Source organism: Oryx dammah, unplaced genomic scaffold, assembly GCF_014754425.2.
Source record: "Oryx dammah isolate SB20612 unplaced genomic scaffold, SCBI_Odam_1.1 HiC_scaffold_3, whole genome shotgun sequence".
NCBI lineage: Eukaryota > Metazoa > Chordata > Mammalia > Artiodactyla > Bovidae > Oryx > Oryx dammah.
Window position 1 is genome coordinate 100,323,074 of NW_024070187.1, and position 25,708 is coordinate 100,348,781.

Below are 25,708 nucleotides of genomic sequence, written 5' to 3' on the forward strand. Positions count from 1 at the left end.
TTTCAGTGGCAAAACAGAGGCAGATGTTCCATGAAAGCTTTTATTCTCACAAAATGACCTCTCCCACTCTACCTTCCCAACCCATACTTAAACCAGAACATTTAAAACCTCCTATTTCGGAAAATGAGGGAAGGGCTAGGGAATTGCTCCAATCCTTCATTTCTGTCTCTAGGTCAGCTGGCTTGATGTTCTTACGGTTATTTACTTTCACCACTCTATTCCTGCTGTTGCATTTTGGTTTTACATTTTTCCTTCAAATAAATGTCTTTTCTCATCTTTGCTTCCTTCATCCCACTCCCTACCCTTCCAATTTAAATTCTTTTCCTCCTTAATCTGACTAATCCAGCCCATTCTACATACCACACACTTGCTCTCGTTGACTACTGTACTGCACTCAGTGTTTGGCTGCACATTCTGGCTCTAATCTCAAATTGTTTCAAGAAGGCTAGTTTTCTTTTCTAGGCTTTGCGTTTATCTCCTCGAGGGCAGGGTCCTTATCTTAAAATTCTGCGGTGCATTTTATTGTGTTTAGTGCTGTAAGTAATCACACTCAGCTCACATTTGCAAGGCATATTCGACTGAATACATCCATCACAGCTATTCATTCAGTAAATGAGATAATGAAAACGCAAGTGCTCGCCAAAGGTAAATCATTATTATTAATTCCCTCATTCATCATACATGTACAGCAGCCTCAGGGGCTAAGGAGCCTAAAGATTGCAGCTCTTATTTTGCTTCAGATCTCTCCATTTTGGAACCAGCCAAGAAGTTCAGATTCATCTAGGGCTTAACACGGGCGGGGGGGGGGGTGTCCAAGAATAACTTAACCTTCAGGTCCCCCTGTACCAGGTTTACCTTATACTTCTGAGAGTAAACCCAAACTTTTGAAACTCAAATGATGAGATATCCTTTGCTCATGAATTCAGTAAGACTTCCTGGTTAAATTGTGGACACCCGAATTTTTTAGCTTTCTGGAGGGTCACAGCTGCTAGGACATACTTTTACCAAGCTGTAATATGTAGTTCTATAGAAAAATGGATGTCTTTATTCTATTGCATTATGCCAAACTTTTTACTTCATTTTTTTTTAACTTTAGGATTATGTGAGCTTCAGAAGGAAAATAACAAGATTTTACATACTTTATTATTATTATTATTATTTTCAAAAAAATGAGAATGTGAGTTTTCCTGAAGGCATCTGGGGTTGACCAAGTGTTCCACAGCATCTCTGAAGATCACTTTACAACTATGGGAAAACTCACCGAGCTGTTTTCGTCGACCCCGCCATTTCCAAGTTGCAATATTGCTGCAGGGAACTGGCACAGCCCCGCTCTTTCTCGAATTCTTCTCCTCACCCTTTCAAAACCCAATCCGCCCGGTGAGAATATGGAAACAAGGCTCAAGACAAGGGAAGTCAAAGGAGGGGGGAGGGGTTTATTTAGATTCGCAGAGGAAGAGCAGGACATTTTTCCATTCTCACTCGCATTCCCCAGGGCCATAAAGTTCTGTTTCCGAAGTGGGAAGTGTGGGGGCGGTCGGCGGCATTTTCAACTTGGTCTGAAATTAGGAGTCCACCCCGGAGGGGCTAGTAACTTTTCCCGCGGGGCCACCAACCTGAGCTTCTGGCAAGCCAGAAGTTCGCGAAAAGCCAGGCCCAAGGCACCGGTTGTCATAGGAACCTGGGCGCCGGTCTCCCCGGCGACCTCGTCTCTAGGGAGGGGGCGGGGCTGAGGAGCCGTCGGGCCAATGAGGTCGAGGGGACGGCGGGGTCGGAGATCCGCGGGGCTCCAGAAGTCCGAAGAGGGTTGATTGACAGGGACTGGGGCGGAGCCGGGCGAGCGCCAGAGGTGGAGCCCGAGAGGAGCCGGGAGCTCCGGCAGCCGCGGCTCGGCAAGGGTGACACACCGGGATTACCGCCCCGAGAGACCGTCGTGGCGGGCGAGCAGCGCTCCTCGGCTTCCCGGTCTGCCTCAGGCGTATCTCGGCAGCGCTCGGAGCCGGCGGCCGGAGTTGAGCGGCCCCGCTCCGGAGGGTTTGGGGAAGCGCTTGGAGGCGCGCGGGGCAGCCGAGGGTGCGCTAGCGCTCCAGCGTCTGGCGGTCGGCCGGGGTCGCCGCCGGACAGTGTTTCGGAGGCGTGGAGGAGGAGGAGATGCTTCTCTTCTCCCTCTTCCCAGGCTCCTTCTCCAGCTTCTTCGGCCCACGCCCGCAGCCGCTTGGGGGAGAGGAGGTGGTGGCTCTCGGCGCCCGCGGCGGCTGCCCGCGGCCCGCCTGGACGCCGAGTCCCCGCTGCCCTTGCCCCGCGCGCCAGTAGCCGGACCGCGTCTCGGGACGAGCGGGTAAGGACGTGCGCTGTCCTGGGCGGGCGCAAAGTGCCAAACAAAGTGCGCCGCGCTCTCTATTCCTTCCTCTCTCTGATTTTTTTTTTTTTTTTTGGCTCCAGCTTCTCAAAATCAACCTCTCTACGGCCCTGGTGGAAGGAACTTTTCTTTGGTGGTGTGTTAGGGTGGGGGTGGGGTGGCGGGGTGGGTAGGAAGGATGAGATGCTGTCTGATTGTGAATTAGGTAGATCCGCCTTCTCGGCGGAGGAAAGTCGGATCCTTAGGAATTAAACCCCAGAGGGGATGAGTACAGAGATTGTGGGGCAATCGAGAGTGACCTTACCCGCATCGTGCTACTCCAGCTCTGTGCGTGCTGTGGGAAGGGCTCCCGGAGTCTGTTTCTCATTTCTGTAAATGATTGTGGACATGGTGTGGTTAGAGGCCGCCCAGAAGAATGTGTATATGTGAGGGTTCGAAGAAGAGGGGGTGGGGTGGTGGGGAACAGAGTGCAGAGGGACGGACACTGCCTGATGCAAGCTCTTTTATTGCTCTCCGCGTTCTGGAGTTAACCACCCCTCTCCCCGCCCCCGCCTTTGCTCATTGCAAGATGCTGTAGTACTGAAAGCTGGAAAGCTAAAGTTTGGTAGAGGCAAGAAAGTTTTCACGAAGTTTAATTTCCCTATATTGTAAGTATATTGGGGAAGGACGAACTGGGAGAAATATTACCACTAAAATAGATTTACAGCAATACAGTTTTCGTTGGCCTTACCCAGAGATGATAGACTCCTCCACGCACTTGGGCAGCTCATCTGTTCGACAGCCTGTGTCATTTTCGTTTAATTGCATCTTTGAAACAACAAACGCGGTGACTTCATAGGGAGCTTCCTGGAGCTGAGTTTACCTCTCAGAAAATGGGGCAATCGGGTTTGTTTTCAAGGCGGGGACCTAAACAAAATGTAGGACACCTGATCTGTGGGTTGACGGGCGCGCAGGTAACTAACTAAAATGATTTTAAAATTTAGATCTACAGAGGTTACTAAAGGATTGGGGGGACGGGGGGAGGAAAGAAGTTGTTGTATTTTGAAACAAGCCTTGGTATTTTCCCAAATTCTTGATGACTGGGTTGGCAGGATCAACGTGAAAACTTGCTTCATGCTCATTGCTCGCTTGTGTTGTGCTATGATACAGATTATTTTTTTGTGTTGTTATCATCAGCATCAGTAAGTTCTTGTATGTATTGATTCAGTAAATTCGTACAGAAGCGAATAGACTGCTTTATGATCCAGTTTTAGGTTTAGTTTACCTTTTTCATAATAACTTTGTGTTCTAACTTTGATGTTCTAGCGGCTTTGTGGGAGTATGTGTGGGGGAGATGGCAGAATGGAAGCAGGAATTAAATAGAAAAAACATATAGGTTAGTTGTTAAGAAAAGGAACTAATTTGTAGTGTGTTTCACTTTTACAAGAACTTATTTTTTAGCTCTTATGTCGTTTGTCTTGGATTAACATTTGTTCCACCAAAACTTTTACTTGGATGAGAAGCCCACTTATTTTTAGGAAAGTGATTACCAGCATTTAAAAATATTTATAGATAGCTTTTCATGTCACAAGTAACACACATACACAAACCATAAAAACCAGTGTCAATTGCAAGGATGGACTTAGATACTATGATGGGATCAAAAGTTTTAAAACCTACATTATTTTTTCTGGAGGCATACCTCAAATGAAAAGTGAATGTGAAAATTAGCTAATCAGTTGTTTTTAGTAAATGATAGATATCAGTCTTGAATGGAATTTATGTTTTTGTTTTTTTTTTAATTAAGAAGAACAGGTCAAATCCTTGCTTTATTCTACTTTAGTAGGTCAAGGATGGGATGAGGAACATTGTAATTTCTTCCGTATCAGTTGAGTATGTATTTTTTCAGCTCATCTTATTGCCCAGGCCAGACTTCCTAGAGAAGGGATTACTGGGGATAAGCCTCTGCTGCTGCTTCCTTTTTGACAAGAGTTTGTAATTTTCAAATAAACTACAAAACACTTTTTTGTGGTGCAACTAAATTGTAATTAATACCAATTGAAATCAGAAGGAAACACTGTTATACCTCAAGTCTGTACATCTAGGAGTTAACGCCTGTCAACATTTTCTTATTTTGGAATATGCTTTGGGAGAAGTCTGTGCCATGAATTAGAGTGAATTGAAGGTTTTCTCCTGTCAGGCCTCTGATGTAACCAAGTGTGACTCATTTGAGTTGATGTCTCTTTGCAAGGCTGGGTCCTGAAAAAGGAGAAAGGATATCTGGTCTCAGGACTGAAGAGTTAGTGCTGATGGGGAAGGGTGAAGGTCTCTTGCGCTCTTTCCCGTTGTTTCCACTGACAGCTTTTCTTATCTTGCGCTCTTTCCCGTTGTTTCCACTGACAGCTTTTCTTAATTTGAAACTTAAGAACAACCCAGGAACTGCATTTAAAAAGCTTTTAATGAGCAAATTATTATAGAACATTAAATGGTCTAAGTTAAATTAAAAGTTACATAGTGTAAATTTGTTTGTTGTTGCCCAGGAAATCCCATGACAGACTCACTTGTAGGTATGTCACATCAAAACTGTGGTCTGTAATTGACAGACTTAGAGGACGAACTTAAAGGTTGCAGGGGGAAGGATGGGGGAAGGGGTGGTTAGGGAGTTTGGGATGGACATGTACACATGCTATATTTAAAATGGATAACCAACATGGTTCTACTGTGTAACACAGGGAGTTCTGCTCAATGTTGTGTGGCAGCCTGGATAGGTGGGGAGTTTGGGGGAGAATGGATACATGTATTTGTATGGCTGAGTCCCTTTGCTTTCCACCTGAAACTATCACAACATTGTTAATCGGCTGTACTCCAATACAAAATAAAAAGTTAAAAGAAAAAAAAAAAAAACTAGTCTGTAAACTGCTCTATGAGGAAGAGTTCCAGTAATCCTGTGAGTCTAGGGGGCAAAATGAAAACCCCTGTCTTATTCCTGTTTAGTGTCAAGCCCTGTGACTACGCAGCCTGTACGAAGGCTGGATGACAGTAGCTAATAGCTTGTGAGGTAGTAGGAGACCAGTTGTTTAACTTCTTAAGGCAGAAGGACAGCAACTCCTGTATGGTCTAGTGCAGAGGCTGGTGGAGAGTTGAACCACAGATGCACATGTTTTTTCCCCCAGGGTCTGCTTAGGAACTACAGGAACTGGTCTAAGCACCTGTTTAAGGATGTTTACCTTAGTCTGTGCTCCACCACTGAATCCTGCTTTTTCTTTATTTTTCTTTCTTTGATTCTAGTATGAGACTTTATTGAAACAGACTTCCTCAGAGAGAATTCTGCTGTAGTGTAAAGAATGTGGACTTTACTGTTTGAGAAAAATGTGTCCAAATCCTTAGAAACATCTTTATCTTTATTTTCCACATCTGTAATTTAATAATACCTACCTCTCATAGTATTTTGAGAATGAAATTAATAGTATATATAAAGGTGGCAAGTACAAATTGACAGTAGTTTAGTTCCTCCTTTTTTAATCTCTTTTACATATTTGAAAACATTCAGTAACAGCGAAACTTACGATGGTACACCCAAATTATTCCTGAATGTTTAGAACATGTAACTCACCATTGTCCTCAGGGTGAACTTGAATCTGGGTTGCTGAAAGGCCCTCTTGGCCACCAGCAAATAAACGTCTTTGGTTGTATACTGCGTCTGTGCTTAATCAACAGTTTCTTATTTTCTTTCTAGTTTAGTGATACTCTGACTGCATGATAGAATCACCTGGGTGGCTTTTAAAAATCTTAATGCCCAGGACTCAATTCAGACCAGTTAAACTAGAATCTTTGGGGTTAAGACCCAGACATACATATTTTTGGAAGCTCCCTAAGAAATTACAATGTAGAGCCAACTTGTGAACCAATATTCTAGTCCTCTCTAGAAGGTTAGCGTAGAAAATTCGATTCTCACAAATGTAGCAGCAATATTGTTATATTATGTACTTTCCTCTACGTAAATCACAAGAATTTAAAGAAAATAAACTTACGTCTTCTGTGTGTATACCCATCTACAGGCTTTTTACTATTTGAATCAGAATGTAAGGTATAAATACTTCTCGCCTGTTCCTTAAAGCTGCGCATGTTGTTAAATTTAAATTAATTTAATTAGGTATCATTTAAAGTTCAGTTCCTTATTTCACTGAAGAATTTTTTAAACCATTTTATTGAGGTTTAGTTGACTTACAATGTTGTGTTTAGTTTCTGCTGTACAGCAGAGTGACTCAGTTGTATATATATTTTCCATTTTGTTCCCATTATGGTTTATCACGAATACAAAGTATCATTTCTTGTTGTTTATCCATCCTATAATAGTTTGCATCTGCTAATCCTAAACTCCCTCCCCTCACTAACCAAATTTTAAGGACTCAGTAGCTACTTTTGGCTCAGTAGCTGCTGTATCGAACAGCTCGGCTATGGAACACTTCTGTCATCACAGAAAGTTCTGTATTACCTAGAGATTTTTAAATTTATATTCCAGTTTCTCCTTTGAAATGAGATGTCTAGAGTCGTTTCTGTCAGATTTATAATTGAAAGTATATATAGTATTATTTTTGATAGTTTTTTTAAGGAGAAATACCACATTTTTGATGCTTATATTTCGTCTTTCTTAGGTTTCTTGTACCTAGTTGTGAGGTTTTCTTTCTCCAAGTTAACTGAGAGGAGGAACTTGAGTGTCCTTATGTTTGTCATTTATATCAGTATGTTCCGAATCTAAACAGATTCAGGAAACAGAGAAATTCATCAATTCAGCCTAAGTGCTGGAATTTGACTCAAGGTTTTTCTTTCTGGAGGAGGCTCTTTTTTTTTCTTTTGCAAATGAAGTCTGTTTGTTATCATATGATATGATTGAATTTTCCAACAGAAAATCATCTTTACTTTTAACATGAACATGCACCAGAGACTTTTTCTTCCCACAAGAAAGCATCCCCTTTAACAAAAACGAGGTTCCTAAGCAGTTTGAGATGTTTGAAAGCTAACACTACGTCATCAGTTTTAGTGGTATTTGTCACTTGTTAACTACTGAGGCTCAACTTAGAGGAAACTGCACTCGTAGTTCATCTCAGCTGCACACCGGACCCCGCCCTCCGACCGTAAAAAAAAAAAGTCAGTTTTCCTTATTGGCTTAGGGTTTTAGACACTTTTTCTAGAAAAATGTAATTTCTAAAATAAGCATTTAAACTATTAAGGGATTATTTATTTTAGGTCTTTGTGTAGTCAAATACCTCTCTGGAATATATAGTGTTGAAGTGAAGAAATAATCAGTATTTTGACCCAGGAGTTTCCCTTATCATAATATTTTGAATGATAAATTTATTCCCTCAGAGTCTTTCATATTCTTGACTTTGAGGTGTAATTTCATAGGATTATTTGAATGCAGTTTTGATTAAAGTCATTTTTCAGAGTCTACGTCTATTTTGATTTTACTCTTATGGCTAGTTTCTAGAAGTGAAGGAATGAACTTCAGACAATGATTCAGATGTAACGTATATCAATTTTCTAGCTAGTGTATGAAAATTTACAGAAGCTAAAATGTATCCTTGTAGCTGTACTTCATGAAAGCTGAAATAGATGTTTTATTTAAAAAAAAACTGATCAGCTATACTTGAGTTTAAAAAAATAAAAACATTTTACATTAAAAAACTGATAAAAAATTTAAAATATATAATAAATATAATTTACGAGTGCTTGATTATCAAATGTAAACTGTCTAAAACTGTTCTGTGGTTATATACCATTCAGTTGAGTTCAATCAGAACTTTGACATTCTGGCAGTGCTTTGAGGTATATAAAAATAAATAATAAGTAGGATATGTTATTACTTAATACATGGCAGTATTGCTATTTCAGTTATAATTCAAGTCAACACATACTTCAGTGTTCATTGTTATATAATTCTTGCACTTACAAAGAAATCTAGACTGTACTGTTTTCCATTATTAAAATTTAATGGAAATTTTCAGTTTTTAAATAAAAGAAAATATATTAATGTGATCACATATACTTGTGTAACTAAAGACAAAGCAGAGCTATATTTTTTTAACAAATAATTCATCTAAATCTTTCTGTTTGTGCTTAAAGACTTTGTCTAAATTCAAAGGTATTTTAAGGCTATATTGAGGTCCTGAGGTTTAACTTAAAAATAGATGATATTTTTCCACCTAAAGGGATTTTAAAGAATCACTGTTGATGGACCAAGCCAGTTGAGTGTTTTTCTAATAGCAACAGTGATGAATCTGGAGTAATAACCTTTTGTGATGACCTGCTCCCTCTTTAGTTGTTTTATATTCAGCAAGTATACATTGAGTACAGTAAGTGTACACTACATAAAGTTCAGTAAGTGCCTCTGCCAGGCACTCTGCTAGCCACTGGTGATACACAGAGATCACATTTCCAAGGCAGCAGATAAGTGGAATAGTCTGTGCCCACATATATTTGATCATCTGAGATCATGGCAAGTAAACCAGCCTGTTGACAGGATATATTGACACAGAAGAGCTGTGAAGATAAAAATGATATGTGAAAACCTTACAAACATCTGGGTACTGATTTGAATAGACATAAGTTGTTTTTAGATGCAGTTGTGCATGGTGTTGACCATTCCTCTTTGATTTAGAGAGTATAGCACAGAATGTCGACCATGGACCCTGGAGCCAAGCTGCCTGGATTTTAGTTTCTGACTCTGATATACAGGCTCTATGGCCTTGTGCAAATTTTTGCTTTTTTTCCGTCTACAAAATAAGGATTATAGCTAAGCCTCTTTTATAGGTTTGTGGTAAGGATTAAATGATTAATTCATTGAAACATGTAAAGCAACAAAGCAGTACCTAATACATGTTGTTGTTCAGTCACTAAGTCATGTCCGACTCGGCACCCTCATGGCCTGCAGCGCAGCAGGCTCCATGGGGTTCTCAGCTAATGCATATGGGTATTTAATAAATATTAGATTATTATTTTTGATATACATACATTTTACTTCTTACAGTTTTTTTTTTAAACATTGAGTAAAGGTAATATATGAACTTAAATGTGTTTTTTTGTTTCAGCGTTTATGGCCCTGCTTCTTCCCTGGGTTACGTGTTTCCGTTTCTTCCGCTCATTACTTCGACTTGATATATGTTACCTGTGCCTAACTTTCACACGCTTCGTGGAACTTGTGAAAATAAGTGTCATTCTCTTCAAACTACTCTTTTTATTTTTGCCATGCCTTGTAGCTTGTGAGATCTTAGTTTCTTGACCAGGGATTGAACTTGGGCCGTGCAAGTGAAAGCACAGAGTTGTAATCACTGGACCACCATGAAAGTCTGTAAACTACTCACTTTTAGAATCCTACATCTCCTGTTTTGGAGTTACTTTTTAGATCATGTGACATGTGGCGTATGTCTTCTTTGAGAACGGATTTGATTCAGTTAAATAATACATTCATATTCTAGTAAGGTGAATGATTAAGAAGGATTTACTAATTTCAATTAAATTGGAAAATGATTATAAAGTAAATGGGGCAATTTTTAAAATGAGACTGTAAACATGATTAGAAAGGAGAGTCCCAGAAATGTCTCTGATAATACTTTGTTTGAAGCCAAAGGTATCTATCCTCCCAAAGTGTCTATTTTGAAAGTTAACACTCTCAAGATATGTAAACTGTTCAGTCACACAAACAGAGATATTGCTGCAGTCCGTGGAGTCACAAAGAGTTGGACACAACTTAGTGACTGAACAACATGTTGTTATGCCCTTAGGAGTAAGCATTTTGTAACATAACGTAAAATTCTTGAGTAAGTATTACTGGACATTTATCCTGTTACTGTGTGCACTTTTAGACCCTTTAATATTCTAATGTACCTTATGAATCTCCAAGATAATAACATATACAGTTATCCCTTACTGTTCTCCAGGGGATTGATTCCAGGACCCATAGGGATATAAAAGCTGTGACTAGTCAAGTCCCTTATGTAAAATGGCTTAGTATTTGCATATTACCTATGCAAATCCTCCCACATACTCTAAATCATCTCTAAATTACTTATCATATCTAATACAATGTAAGTACTGTGTAAATCATTGTAAATACTATATAAATCTTATGTGACTAGTTGCCAGCATGCAGCAAATTCAAATTTTGCTTTCTGGAACTTTCTGAAATGTTTTTCCCCCAAAATATTTTCCATCTGAGGTTGGTTGAATCTGTGGTTGTGGAACCTGTGGTTACAGATGGTCAACTGTTTATCATTTTCATTTCTTTGACAATTTAACTGCAGAATTTGTAATGCATCTCTTGTAACAGGGGAATTGATTTGGGAAATATTCTGTGTGCTTGCCCTATCCAAGACCACTGCAATGAATTGTTTTGCTTCTTCTAATTAGAAATTGCATTGGGTTGCTAGTACAGAACCCTGGTATAACAGGGCCTAAAGAAGATTGGGATTTTTTTTTTTTTTTTTTTCTGTAACATAAAATCTTGGCATAGTACTCCAGAGCTGCTGGATAACTGTTTCGAGAAATAGCAATGAACCCAGACATCTTTTTTTTCTTCTCTACCTCCTTATAACATGGCTTTCATCTTCATGATGCCCTCTTGGTGACAAAATGGCTGCTAGCATTCTATTAAAAATGTTGTCCTTCTAGTTAGACAAAATATGGAAGAAATGGAGAAAATGGCAAAAATAACAAAAGATGAGTGTACCTGCCAGCTGAGTCAGATCTTTTCAAAAACTTTTCTTGAATTCCTTACCCAATGCTGTACATCATGGGATGCTGGGAATTGTTTTTTGCTGGGCACTTGGCTGTCCCCAACCTGATAACTGAAGAGAGTAGATATTGGGGATTCAATTATTGTTTTCTTCAGATTTCCTGACACCTGATCTCCATTTGTTTCCAGCTTAATGGAATTTGGTGTAGTAGGTATGGATAAATTACAGGCCCTATGCTAGGTTTTGGGGTGGATACCGGACTTGGTTTTACTGACTTATCACTTGATAGCTAACACATCTATTATGCTAATTAAAGTGCCTTGACCTAGAAAATAATTAAAAACTGGATTTACTGTCTGTGGAGGCTAGTTCACAGAGATTGTTTAGTATTTTATACTTTGTGTGGTTTGATACTTAATTCCTTGTAATAAATATGAATCATTCACACAATTTTTATTATTTAACCTACCATTGAAATATTAAACTGAGTTACTGATAACCTTTAACGGGACAAAATTAATATATTTATGTTCATTCTTAAATGTTTAGCTTTTGTGAAAACTAAATCTAGGCTGTGTCATAATTTGCTGTTCACATTCAAACAAGTTTGGAAGCATAGTATAGTAGTCCTTGGTAGTCCTTGGTATGTATTTTAAATTTAGGTAGTCCTTGGTATGTATTTTAGATCTTTTAGTAATTAGAGTCATTTTGGATAAGTGATTTATCCAATCTGTCTGATATATAAAATGGAAATAATATCTACCTCAGGAAGTTCCATGAGCTTTATTCCTGAGTCATTACATATATAAATTGGTTGGGCACAGCCCATTGATTCAGTTAATAAGAATTCTTTACCTTTCACCATCCTTTTCATCTGTATATATTGGACAAAATAGCAAACTAAGAAATATGATTCATTATATTGAGAAAAAAGCATGGCTTATCTCTTTATCCATGCAGATTTTAGCCTCAGAAGTATGTTTTGATTAGGTCACTGACTATGCTTTGGTTATTAGATGTATTCCGAGTAAGATCTTTTTAGACATAGTTACTACACATTGGTCACTTTAAAGCTAAAATGATTGACATCTTAAGGGAAATAAAATGGGCAAACCTGCCATGTCCCCTTGAATATGTGAAAACTATGGAAACTGGTAGAAAAAATACCCACAGAATTATTTGACAATAGTTAAAATAGCAGCAATTTAAAATGTTTTACAAGGAATGTAAATTTTTGTTGTAATGGTCTTTTGTTTCTTAACTAATTGTACAGCTGTAAAGCATTTGACTGACTACTCTGTGTTTGGAATTATTTTTGGTATATTGAGGAATGGGCTTCCCTAGTGGCTTAGTGGTAAATAATCTCCTTGCCAGTGCAGGAGACACAGGTTTGATCCCTGGATTAGGAAAAACCCCTGGAGAAGAAAGTGGCAACCCACTTCAGTATTCTTGCCTGGGAGATACCATGGACAGAGGAGCCTGGTGGGCTACAGTCTCAAAAGAGTCAGCCATGACTTAGTGTCTTAAACAACAGCATTGAGAAATACTAAAAAAGGAAAGGAAAATGGCTCCTACCAAAAAAATTAAAATCTAGGTTAAAAAAAAGCAAAGATAGGAAACCATTATATTACAAAACAATCAATACAGTACAAGTTTTAAGAAAGTGTGGCTCAGTCAAACGATTCACTTGGGTAGAGACTGATCTGTCTTAGAGACACTGTTATTATCTGGGAGCAAGCATGGTGTATCATTTGTTGTTGTTAAGTTGCTAAGTCATGTCCGACTCTTGTGACCGCATGGACTGTAGCCCACCAGGCTCCTCTGTCCATGGGATTCTCCAGGCAAGAATACTGGAGTGAATTGCCATTTCCTCTTCCAAGGGATCTTCCTGACCTACTCACTAGATAATTTTAATAGTGAAAATCATTTGTAACTTTTAGTTTAAGGTTAGAAGTAATGATCTTATTAAGGTGCGATCATTAAGAATAGTTTATGACCCACTCTCCATTCCATTCTTAGTGCATTTAAAAATTGTCCTTTGGTTTGGTTGACAGCTGTGTTTACAGAGCCCCAAACTCTTGGTGACTGCTAACAAAGTTTCTTTTCTTCTCCTTTGAATTGACTCTTTCAGTAGGCTTGCATGCCTTGTATGTGGTGCTGTAGAAGGGAGATAAGAGAACTCCAAAATTTCTAAATTTTAGTTTACCATACAATTTTAAAATTCATTTGCAATATAAATTGATTGACATTTGCTTTATTTGGAGAAGTGAAATTTATATTCTGGAGTTCTTTGAAACATAAAATCTCTATTCACCCTTTCCCTTAATTGTTTTCACAGCTTTTTTTTTTCCCACTTAAGAATTTCATAGCATTCTCATGGAAATAGTTAGATGATCATACAGTTCTTCACTCAGTGAAAAGTTTTGTTGCTTCACAAGCTTTAATTACAGTAGCAGGTAAAGTGTGTTTTATTATTTTTAGGTATCTTATTTTTCAGAGTAGGCAAAACATGCATATTGAACAAGATTGAAAAGTACAAACATTAGAAAGTCAGTCATCTTTCTAGTCCTGTCTCCAGGTCCCCTCTTGGGGTGCTTTGCTATAACCTTCATTTTCAGTAATGTCATCAGAGCCAGAAGGAAACATTATATACCAAACTAATGGTTTAGTTTTCCTTAATGGGAAGCTTTATGTGTACCCTCTTAGTATGCTAAAAAGTTCTGTGCTTTTGAAAATAATTTATAGAAAGTCTTCCTTTTTTATATATTTAATGGTTCACTTTTATTTTTTTTATTTTCTCCCTGCCCCCAATTACCTCATTAGTCAAACGTGTCTCACATTTTTGACCTGTTCATCTCCATTCTTTTGTTACCAGTTAGAAATCTATTAGTAGTAAAAGCAAAGTTGAATGTTTTACCATTAATATACTGTTTTGTTTGTTAAGTTGGACATTTTCTTTTAACTGAGGTTGATAAATATTTGGTACAGCTGAAGTTGGATTGTTTTGCAGTTGAAGGGCAACTTAAATGTATTTCGGTTCTTTTATGGAGCATTGAGTTACAAAGAAACCCTAGTATATGGAAATGTTTGGTATATAGAAATTCACTTACTCTTCTGGTTTTCTTGGTTAATGCATGAAAACCGAAGACTATATATGGACTGTATATGGACTTTTACTTTATACTTGAAGTTCAAATTTATTACCTGCTTAGAGTGCCTTGGTAGAAAAAGTAAGAGTGTACTTTTCTGATAACATTGTTATTGCTCTTTGTAATTATGCTGTCTTTTATATGTACCGTTAATTATGCTGTCTTTTATATGTACCGTTTGAAACATAGGCAAAAGATAGGGTAGATTGTAGTTTATAAGTGCAAGCTGTATCTGAATTATCTTCATTTTGGGATTTAAAACGTACTCCACATACAGCTTTCCTAAAATTGGTAGAAAATAAATATGCTTTTTATTGTATCTTTTTAAGAATCCTATCTTCCCCCTTTAAAAAAAAACATATTCACCATGCTTTTATACATTTGTTTTATAAGTTAAAAAATATAAGTTAATTTGTTGGGATAATGTTATACATACCCTTCTATAGGTATCACTAGCCTCCATACCTGTAGGGACAAGAAAGGTCAGAGATAGTTGAGGGGGAGAGGAAGACAGTAATGAATGATAGATATTGTGATGAACGAAAGGGCTCAGACTGTAGGTAACATGGACATCTGCTCCCCACCTGGAGTCCTGCCCCATCTTCTTTTTCTCCCAAGATTTTTATATGACATTTCTCTAATTTGTGAAATTTTCCAATTTATAAATACTGGCACAATTTCACACTTTGGAAAATACAGTCTGGGCCATTGCTCTCCAGGAGAAACCTAAGTCTGCAGGCCAAATAAAGCCCATGGGCCACGGTATGCCACCTGTGCCCTAGATTCTTTTAACTACCTTACACTTGTATGAACTTGCCATATTTTGTTTTGACATTTATTAAGGGATAATAATGATAATGCTTCCAGCTGTCTGCCTTGATTAATATTTCACTTTAGCATATTAGTTAGATAAACATTGGATTTTTGCGTAAGAAGAAAGGAAAGAATAAGACTGCTTTCTAAACTGTGTCAAGGACAATGTCTGTGTAAATGCATCAGAGACTTGGCTCTATGATGTTTCTTAGAAAAATTGAGTTCTCAATCCCTTTCTTTCTCAAAGTCTGTCCTTCTTCCTTTTGCCTGCCTGCACATCCAGTATCTTCATGCTCTTCCCATGAATGTTCTTTTCATTTGCAAGAATTATGAAAGAAATCCTTCGTATAGAAACTCTGCAGAATGAAAATCATTCTCTGACTGACTTAAGCTGCAGAAACTTCTAGACATTCTTCACTATAGCATTAAAATTCCATAGCCTTAGTACTGTTTCTTTCAAATGTGCTTTTTAAACAGAAGAATGACTGCCTTTAAGGCAGGCAGTGAAAAGACTCACACAGAGGCAATCTAGGGGGGCAGGCTCGTAACCATGAAAGATTTGACCCCAAGCCATCAGGAGGGATGGTTGAACTGAGATGCCGTTTACAGTGGCTCAGTACAGAGAAACAAGCATAATAAAGCAGCAAGACTTCTGCTTGTAGCCAAGATGCAGTAACAGGGACAAGATTCTGTCCACACCAGCTAAAAAACGAAGAAAATGTTGGAAACAACTGTTTTTAAGCCACTGGACATCAGGCAGTGCAAGACAGTGATATCCACGAGAGAGAGAACTAAGGTGAACCTTTGGATTGCTCAGGTTACTAACTTGAGTTTCTAGGCTGTGGTGCAGGGTGGGAAACCAGGTGGAAAATGGTGTACACCCTGAATTCAGCACTTAAAGTCTGGGGAGACTAAGGCAACCAGAGTTAACAGGACAGCGTAGTAAGGTGAGAACAGAGCAGAGAGAACCCCAGAAGGGTTCCTGCAGAGGGCCCTGCAGAGGGGCCTCTTTGAGTGCTCAGCTGAATACTCTAAACACATGCATGTGAGGAAACTGACGGACTGTAGAGGAGCCACACAGAAGGAAGAAAAGGAACAGTGCTTGTGGATGCTGGCAGGGCTGGGAATAGTGCCTGTTCCCACAAACCAGACTGGAAGACCTCAGGGTTCATAGGGTGTTAGGGTACACAGAAGAACGCACCCCACCAATCGAGCCCTAGACCTTCATTGCTCTGGGCCAGACTAACACATCTTAAAAGTTAGACCTGAAAGGATCAAATTTACAAGTTTTCAAGTAATTTAACTTCATCCCTAAGCAAGACTCAAGAATATGTATAAATACATTCAGTATCCAGCAAGATGAAATTCACAATATTTGGCATTCAATCAAAAATTTCCAGGCTTGTAAAGAAGCAGGAAAATATGACCTGTAATGACAAAGTAAATATATTAGACTGCACACAGAGGTTAGAATTGACACAGAGGTTAGAATAGCAGAAAAGTACATTAAAATAGTTTTTATAACTGTATTCCATATGTGCAAAAGTTAGTAGGAACACACTGAACTTCTCAATATGAAAACTAGAATGTCTGAGATGAAAAACACAGGGATGGGATTAATGGCAGATTAAACATTAACAACCTAGATAGCATATTGAAAAGCAGAGACATTACTTTGCCAACAAAGGTCTGTCTAGTCAAGGCTTTGATTTTTTCCAGTGGTCATGTATGGATATGAGAGTTGGACTGTGAAGAAAACTGAGCACCAAAGAACTGATGCTTTTGAACTGTGGTGTTGGAGAAGACTCTTGAGAGTCCCTTGGACTGCAAGGAGATCCAATCAGTCCATTCTAAAGGAGACCAGCCCTGGGTGTTCTTTGGAAGGAATGATGCTAAAGCTGAAACTCCAGTACTTTGGCCACCTCATGTGAAGAGTTGACTCATTGGAAAAGACTCTGATGCTGGGAGGGACTGGGGGCAGGAGGAGAAAGGGATGACAGAGGATGAGATGGCTGGATGGCATCACCAACTTGATGGACATGAGTTTGAGTGAACTCTGGGAGTTGGTAATAGACAGGGAGGCCTGGCGTGCCGCGATTCATGGGGTCCCAAAGAGTCGGACACAACTGAGTGACTGAACTGAACTGAAACATTACAGAAGAAAAGATTAGTAAACTTGAAGACAAAACCAGTATAAAAATCATTCAAAGTGAAACACAAAAAGGAAAATAGTTTTTAAATTAACAGAGCATCAGTTGTGAGATAACTTGAGCTGGGCTAATATACATGAAACATGAGTCCCTAAAGGAGAGAAGGCCATGATGAAAAAGACACTTGAATAACTTATGGCTGAAACTTCCAAATTTGATGAAAGCTATACACATGCAAGTTCAGAATCTTAATGAACCCCAAGCATAAGGAACATGAAGAAAATTGCACCAAGGCACATCATATTCAAACTGTTCAAAACATGAGAAAGAGGCAGTCTTTAAAGCAGCCAGAGAAGCAAAGAGGAATAAGGATAAGTGTTGACAATATATTTCTTGTTAGAGACAATGCAGACAGGAAGACAGTTGTAGCAGTGTCTTTAAAGTATCGAAAGAAACTGTCAACCTAGAATTCTCAATGAAAATCTTTGAAAATTGAAGTTAAATAAAGACTTTTTTCGGAGATAAAATAGCTGAAAGAATTCATCACCAGCAGATCAAAGAATGAAGTTCCCCAGGCAGAGGGCAAGTGATACCAAATGGATAAAAAATAAAATACTAATGACACTGGTAAATATATATGATATTTTTCCTGTTATTTAAATATGTTTTAAAGGTAATCTATAAAAGGCTGAGTAAAGTAGATTCATAGGCCCATTCTATATAAGAATCCCCAAATGCAAAAATGAAATAATAATAATAATGGCTAACATATTTTGGCCACTTACTATGGGCAAGAAGTTTTATATCATTTTTCATTTAATCCATCGGACAGTCCTTTAATTAAGTACCATTGTTGTTACCTTGAGGAAAGTAGGTTGTTAGGAGGCTGAAATAACTTGTCCAGGATCACACAACTGTTAAATGAATGAGCAGGAACTTAAATTCATTCTGGCTCTAAAGCCTAGATACTTCACCGTTTTCCTACACTGCCTTCCCAGGGAAGGAGCAAAGAGTATAGAACATGTGATCACAGGTCAAAGAGGATGAGGAAGGAGTCAAGGAGGAAGGAATAAAGAGGCGGGAGTTTGGCAGATTTCATCAATTCCTTATGTATGAATCACCGATTATTTCTAGTTAGATGGTCAAGGCTACTGAAGGTGGCACTTTTCTTAAATTTCATTGAGTGATTCCTGTGCTGCATCAGGTCTTAGTTGCAGCAGGCGGGCTCTTCACTGTGACCCGCAAGCTTCTCTCTAGCTGGCAGGCAGGCTCTGTAGTTGTGGTGTGCTGGACTAGTTCATGTAGGATCTTAGTTCCCTGAGCAGGGATTGAACCTGGGTCCCCTGCACTGACAGGTGACTTCTTAACCACTGGACCACCAGGGAAGCCCTAAGGTGGCACTTTTAACTCTAATATTTTTTTAATGTAAAATTTACACAGATGTGGGAGCCAGTGAGTTCAGTTGTCTTGTTTTTAGCTTCACATAGTTCAGAATGTGCCCTCTGGAGTTACGTAAGGGAGGGGATGAACTTCCCTGTTCAGGCAGCCAGCTCTTGCATCACTTCAAGTAGCTCTCACCAGTTGGCAGGGCTACAGGCCCAAGTTATTTAAATAAATTTTCTCTTTCATTTTTAAATAACAGTTGTAGTATTTTAACACTTACTTGCAAGGTCAGCTAGCCAGAAGAAAAACTAATTTGACTTGTGCTAGTAATAACAGTGATTAGGTCATAGGGGAATGGTTTAAAAATACCTATGGATAAAGATTGGTACTTTTTAATGTGCTTTTATTACGTGTAGTAAACTTTTTTTAAAAGAGGTAATTTATTTTAAACAAAATAACAATGTAGTATGGAGTATGGCTGTAGTATGGAGGTTGCAGTATGAGATTTCCCTGGTGGCTCAGACAGTAAGGAATCTGTCTGCTATGTGGGAGACCTGGGTTCGATCCCCGGGTTGGGATGATCCCCTGGAGAAGGGAATGGCTATCCATTCCAGTATTCTTGCCTGGAGAATTTCATGAACAGAGGAGCCTAGAGTTGGACATGACTGAGCAACTAACATTTTCACTTTTTTTACCATGGAAGTTAAATACATGTAAAATACATGTAAAATGCATGGCTTTGGCCCACAGGTTGAGTGGGACAATGAAAGACAGTTGACCCTTGAATAACACAAGTTTAAACTGCATGGGTCTACTTATATGCAGATTTTTTCCAGCAGTGTTATAGCGCTGTGTGATCTGTGGTTGGTTGAGTCTGTGGATATGGGGGAACCACATATATGAAGGGTTGAGTGTAAGTTATACACTGATTTCCAACTGCATGGAAGATCAGTGCCCCTAACCCCTGTGTTGTTTCAGGGTCTGTATACATTGTGGCTTCTTACGAAATGGTATAATATCATGTGAAGATAGACTGGGATAAGTCAAAGATGTGTACTATAAACTATATAGCAGAGATTAAAATAACAAAAAGTTATAGCTAAAAGCTAACAAAAGAGATAAAATGGAATCATGAAAACTGTTGTTAATCCAAAGGCAAGAAAAGAAAAAAAAGGTGAGAGGGAAAACAGACGGGACAAATTTTTTTTAAATAGCAAAACAATAAATCCAACTATATTAATAATCACATTGAATGTAAATAGTTAAAACACCCCAGTTAAAAGGCAGAGCTTGTCACATTGCTACAATCTGGTCTTGATTTTTAAATCCAATCTTAACTGATTAAAGGATGGGAATTCCCTGAGGGGTCAGTGGTTAGGGCTTGGCACATTCACTGCCGTGGCCTGAGTTCAGTCCCTAGTCAGGGAACTAAGATCCTGTAAGTTGTGCAGTGTAGCAATAAATAAATAAAAGGATGGAAAAGATATACCATGTTAATACTGATTAAAAGAAAATTGGCTATATTACTATCAGACAGAGTACTTCTCAGGACAAAGAATGTTACCAGGTTGAAAAAAATACCATTTCATAATGACAACAGGATCCATTCATTAAGAAAATATAACAGTTCTAAACATTTATGCACCTAATAACAGAGCTTCCAAATACTCAAAGCAAAAACAGAACAAGTGAAAATTGACAAACCCACAACTGTAGCTACAGATCAATATGTCTCTTTCAGGAGCTGACAAAATTAGTACAAATGTACCTTGGAGATATTGTGGACCTGGTTACAGAGCACCACAATAAAGTGAGCCACACAATTTTTTTGGTTTTCCAGAACTTACAAAAGTTATGTTTACACTAGCTGTAGTCTACTAAAAGCAATAGGATTATATCTTTAAAAACAATGTACTTATCTTAATTAAAAGATAATGAACTTGCTTGATACAGGATTGCCAAAAACTTTCAATTTGTAAAAATTCAAAATCTGAAGTGTAATAAATAAAATAAGGCTCAATAAAGTGAGGTGTGCCTGTAGAAAATCAGTAAAATACAGATTTTAACAACATAATCAACTAACTTAACTTTTATAGAGCACACCACCCAACAACAGGAGAACCAACACATTCTTTTCTAGTGCACATAGAATAATCACCAAGATAGTTCATATTCTGGGTCACAAAATAAGTTTTAATGCATCTAAATTTATTCAAGTCATAAAATGTCTGGGAAATTCTCAAGAAGTTGAAAACTAACACACTTCTAGATAATCCATGGCTCAAAGAGGAAATGAGAAAGTATATTATTTGGGATAAAAACGATGACACAGTATATAACAATGCATGGCATGTAAGCTCCTAAAGCACAACTTGGAGGAAAGTTTATAGCATTAAATACCAACCACAGAAAAGAAAATAAGTCTCACATCAGGTTTCTCATAGAAAAAGAAGCAAAGTAGTAAATAGGAGTACACTAAGTAGAAGAAAGGAAAGTATGAAGGTCAGAGGAAAAATCAAACAAAACACAAAGGAAAAAAAGGATTGAAAATCAGTGAAACTTAAAGTTGATTCTTCTAAACAAACCAGTTAAATGTATAAACTTCTAGCCAGACTGATCAGGAAAAAGAGAAGACACTAACTACTGAGGTAAGGAATGAGAGAGGTGACATTGCAACAGATTCTGCACTTAATGAAAGAATAATAAATGAATATTATCGATGATTTTATGCCAGAAAATTCAACAACTTGAAAGGGACAACGAAATCTACTGAAATATAGGCCCTCTCAAGCCTTACTATTGGATTGGCCCAGAAGTTCTTTCAGGTAAAAATTAAAAAAAAAAAATGACCATGATACATTTCTTTTGTGCTTTCCTGCAGAAATTAAAAATTAAAACCTCCCAAGAGTAATGTCTTCAGATAACTCTATTTTACTTTTACCTAAGCAGTTCTTTAGAAAGCTTGGAACAGTACTTACATAGATTTTTTTCCCTTATAGATGATGGTTTATTTAAAAATGCTAAACATAAGGTGGGGGTTTCCCAGGTGGCTCAGTGGGTAAAGAATCCACCTTCAGTGCAGGAGACACTGGTTCAGTCCCTGGCTTGGGAAGCTCCCCTGGAGGAGGAAATGGCAACCCACTCCAGTATTCTTGCCTGGTGAATCCCATGGACAGAGGAGCCTGGCTGGCTACAGTCCACGGGGTCACAAAGAGTCAGACACGACTGAAGTGGCTGAGCACGCACGCAAACATAAAGTAGAAGGTTCAAAGGTTTGTTCAGTGGCTCAGTCATGCATTTTATAAGGTTCGTGGGGGTGGTTTTGTTTTTTCAGCCTGCTGTTCGTCTGAATATTATCTCGAATCCTTAAGGCTTATACTCCAGTATTTACCATAAATATAGCTGCCACAATTCCAGATGCTGCCTGTAGATACTTCACTGGCTGATGTGTTGGGTATTCCCACGATCAACCCAAGTTCCATACTGTGTTCGGATAGCTCACAGGACTCCACAGAATAGATTGATCACAACAAAAGGGTGCAAAGCAAAATCCACAAAGGGGAAAAAGGCAATGAGACAAAGCCTGAAGGAAACCAGGGGCAAACTTCTAAGAGTCCTCTCCCAAGGGAATCACACAGGATCCGTTAGTTTAAAGAGTTGCTTATTGTCGCAATTTTGCAAATTTCATTTCACACAAGAGTCTTTATCTACACTATTATATGGTTGATTTTCCAAGTTGATACTCTTTTTCGAAAAGGGTCACCTTATTTACCATAAGAACTTTCATCTTTTCTCAGTGAAGTTATTATTTTTTGGTTTGACATTTATGAATTTCCTTCATGTTTGACAGAGTGCTTCTGCAATGGTCAATTAAATAGTCAATTCAAGTGAAAAACCAGTTGGAACTATCGGATAAATGTAATCAGTTTGGGATTTTACAGTGGAACAAAAGTCATTATAATTCATTTCCTAATATGACAGTTGTAGTATGTTGTTAGGTGCTCAGGCATGTCCAACTCTTTGTGACCCCATGGACTGTAGGCCTCCAGGCTCCTCTGTCTATGGGATTTTCTAGGCAAGAATCCTGGAGTGGGTTGCCATTCCCTTCTCTGGGGTATCTTCCATACCCAGGGATTGAACTCAAGTCTCCTGCATTGCAGGCAGATTCTTTACTGTCTGAGCCACCATTCCTGACCATGTGCTATGTTGGCCATGGATTAAAACAGAACAGTCCTTTAATGAAGAATGAAATTCCAATAAGGGATTGTTGATTTTGGAAATGTCTCTGACAATAGACTGCTAAAATGTAGGTGTAGGTTTAAGAAAGTTGAAACGTTCTTCATAAACAGACTTTAAAATTCTTCATTTTTGAATGAAGAAAGAAATCTGTTAGGAATATAATTGCACTGCTTACTTAAGATTTAATTACTTGTGGAAGTAAGAGATTGTCATCCAGTTTCTTATTCACTAACAAGTTCTAATATCCTACTGAACTACATGTTAATGCTAACATAGTTTAGTTGTTGTCAGTCACCAAGTTGTGTCCAACTCTTTGCAACCCTATGGACTGCAGCCTGCCAGGCTTCCCTGTCCTTCACTATCTCCCAGAGTTTGCTCAAACTCAAGTTCATTGAGTCAGTGATGCCATCCAACCCTCTCATCCTCTGTCACCTGCTTTTCCTTCTGTCCTCAATCTTTCCCAGCATCAGGGTCTTTTCCAATGAGTTGGCTCTTTGCATCAGGTGGCCAAAGTACTGGAACTTCAGCTTCAGTATCAGTCCTTCCAATGAATATTCGGGGTTGATTTCCTTTAAGGTTGATTGGTTTGATCTCCTTGCTGTCCAAAGAACTGTTCCACATGAAAAAAAAAATTTTCAATATCAGTTAATGACATGATTAATAATAAAAGTTATTAAACTTACCTAAATAGGAGAAATTCTAAAACCAGAATCGCCAAGTTTACTTTAAAAAAGTCAATAAAAACTCAGTTCCTCTTGTGCACTGGCCACATTTCAAGGGCTCAGTGGTCATGTGTGGCAGTTGACTTTATCATACTGGAAAGCACAAATGTAAGATATCGCCATCATCACAGAAAGTTCTGCTGGACAGCACTGTTCTAAACAATATAGAGGAACCAGTAGAGGTCTTGAAACTTATCAAATATAGTCAAGATATATTTTGAAAGTAGGGCTATCAGGATTTTCTAACTGATTGGATATGGGATATGAGGGAAAGATGGAAGTCAGGTGACTCCAAAGTTTGTGGCCTGAGTAATTGGCTCAGTTCCATTTCAAAATGGAGAATGCGGGAGGAGAGGTTTAGTAGATGAAACTCAGTTTTTGATTTGATAAATAACATGGCTATATAAGAGTCGGACATGACTGAGTGACTGAACTGAACTGATACCTATTAGAGAGAGTATAAGACAAGGATCATGGAATTTGGCAACATGGACATTAATGCCCTTAAAATTTTTTTTCAAAATACTTCTTTATTCTTTGCCCTGTGATAATTAAGTCTGTGTACTTTTCCTAAAATGAGAATACAATTGTGTGTAATTACATCCAGTTTAAGACGGTTGAACATATTTATCAACTTAATATCTTAAGTCTCTGCTTAAATGATAGTAAAGAAATTAAAATGTTAAAGGGCTTCCTAGGCGGTGCTAGTGATAAAGAACCCGCCTACTAATGCAAGAGATGTAAAAGACATGGGTTCCATCCCTGGATCGGGAAGATCCCCTGGAGGAGGGCACAGCAACCTATTCCAGTGTTCTTGCCTGGAGAATCCCATGAACAGAGGAGCCTGGCGGGCTGCAGTCCATATGGCCAGCTACAGTCCATAGGGTCCCAAAGAGCTGGACATGACTAAAGCAACTAAGCACATATGCACAATAAAGAGAACAGATGAAGGGACATCTGTTTCTAGAAAAAGTTAAAATTTTAAAAACTGATCCTTGGAGCAAAGGCACCTGAGGAAGCAAAGTAGAAGAAATCAAGCTCAGAAAATGAGCAGGATAGAAAAGTGAAAGTCACTCAGTTGTGTCCAACTCTTTGTGACCCCACAGACTGTACAGTCCATGGAATTTTCCAAGCCAGAATACTGGAGTGGGTAGCCTTTCCCTTCTCCAGGGGAATCTTCCCAACCCAGGGATCAAACCAATGTCTTCTACATTGTGGGCAGATTCTTCACCAGCTGAGCCACAAGGGAAGCCCAAGAATACTAGAGTGGGTAGCCTATCCCTTCTCCAGGGGTCTTCCTGACCCAGGAATTGAACCAGGGTCTCCTGCATTGCAGGTGGATTCTTTACCAACTGAACTATATAGATAGAAATATAGAAAAGGGTAGACCCATTTTTTCCCAGTGAACCCTGGAGATAGCTAGGCTCAGAAACATTAGGCATGAAGAGAAGCAGGAGTGCAATGTGTGACAGAAACAACGATGGAAACGGAAAGATTTAATATGTATTATTAGTGCTTCAGGTGATGTAATTCTGTTATTATTATTTGAATCAATGAAGATTCAAAGTGTACATAGTATATCATTTTTTTCTGCCTATAGTTTCCAAAGCATTAAGTGAAAATTCAAGATGCCCCATTACCTTGACCATGCACTCCTTCTATGCTGAACCCCTATTTTTTTTTAATTTTGAGGAGGGAAACCCAGATACATGTCTTACATAATTAGGAAGGAGTGGCGGGAATTCCAGTGTGACATTAAATATGGAGGAGCCGCTTTCAGGTTCTTCCTCTCCCATTTCTTTACCTTTGCCTTGGACACAAGGGGTAATTAGGAAGAATTACCTCTTACCTACACGATAAGGCCAATTCAGTTGCAGTGAAATTCACTGTCTCTCTCTTTTGTGAGCCTCAGTTCAGTTCTTTCTGTAATTCCCAGAAGGAGAACTGCTCTGCCTGGATTTGGACCCACTAAAGAGGATAGAGCTATGCATTGATTTACGGGAAAGCATCTTGTAAAATTTCTGTTATATAGGGAAACATAAAATGTATATAAATAGCTATTTTGTGATATAATTGTAATATTGAATTTAATTGAGGTATAGTTTATGTTTCATAATGTCAGCAATGTTGACTGTTTAGACAGGAGGTTCTGAAGTTTAGTTATGAGTCATGAATTCTGGAGAAA

At 38.6% G+C, this 25,708-nt stretch overlaps 1 protein-coding gene across 9 annotated transcripts in view; it reads left to right on the forward strand.

The window, feature by feature from the left end:
* Nucleotides 1-1,855: 1,855 nt before the first annotated feature.
* The window catches only part of PTPN13 (protein tyrosine phosphatase non-receptor type 13), a 221,198-nt gene continuing 197,345 nt past the window's right edge, over nucleotides 1,856-25,708 (forward strand). For 4 of the 9 annotated variants that reach the window (XM_040237277.1, XM_040237279.1, XM_040237283.1 and 1 more), the window contains exon 1: nucleotides 1,856-2,335. Coding sequence is in view for 1 of the 9 variants with exons in the window: in XM_040237284.1 (XP_040093218.1) it covers nucleotides 3,229-3,309 (81 nt within the window). In the remaining 8 variants the exon portion in view is untranslated. Of the gene's footprint in view, nucleotides 2,336-3,170; nucleotides 3,310-25,708 lie in introns of those variants that run through there. The other 5 variants (XM_040237276.1, XM_040237278.1, XM_040237282.1 and 2 more) reach the window with 2 other exon arrangements.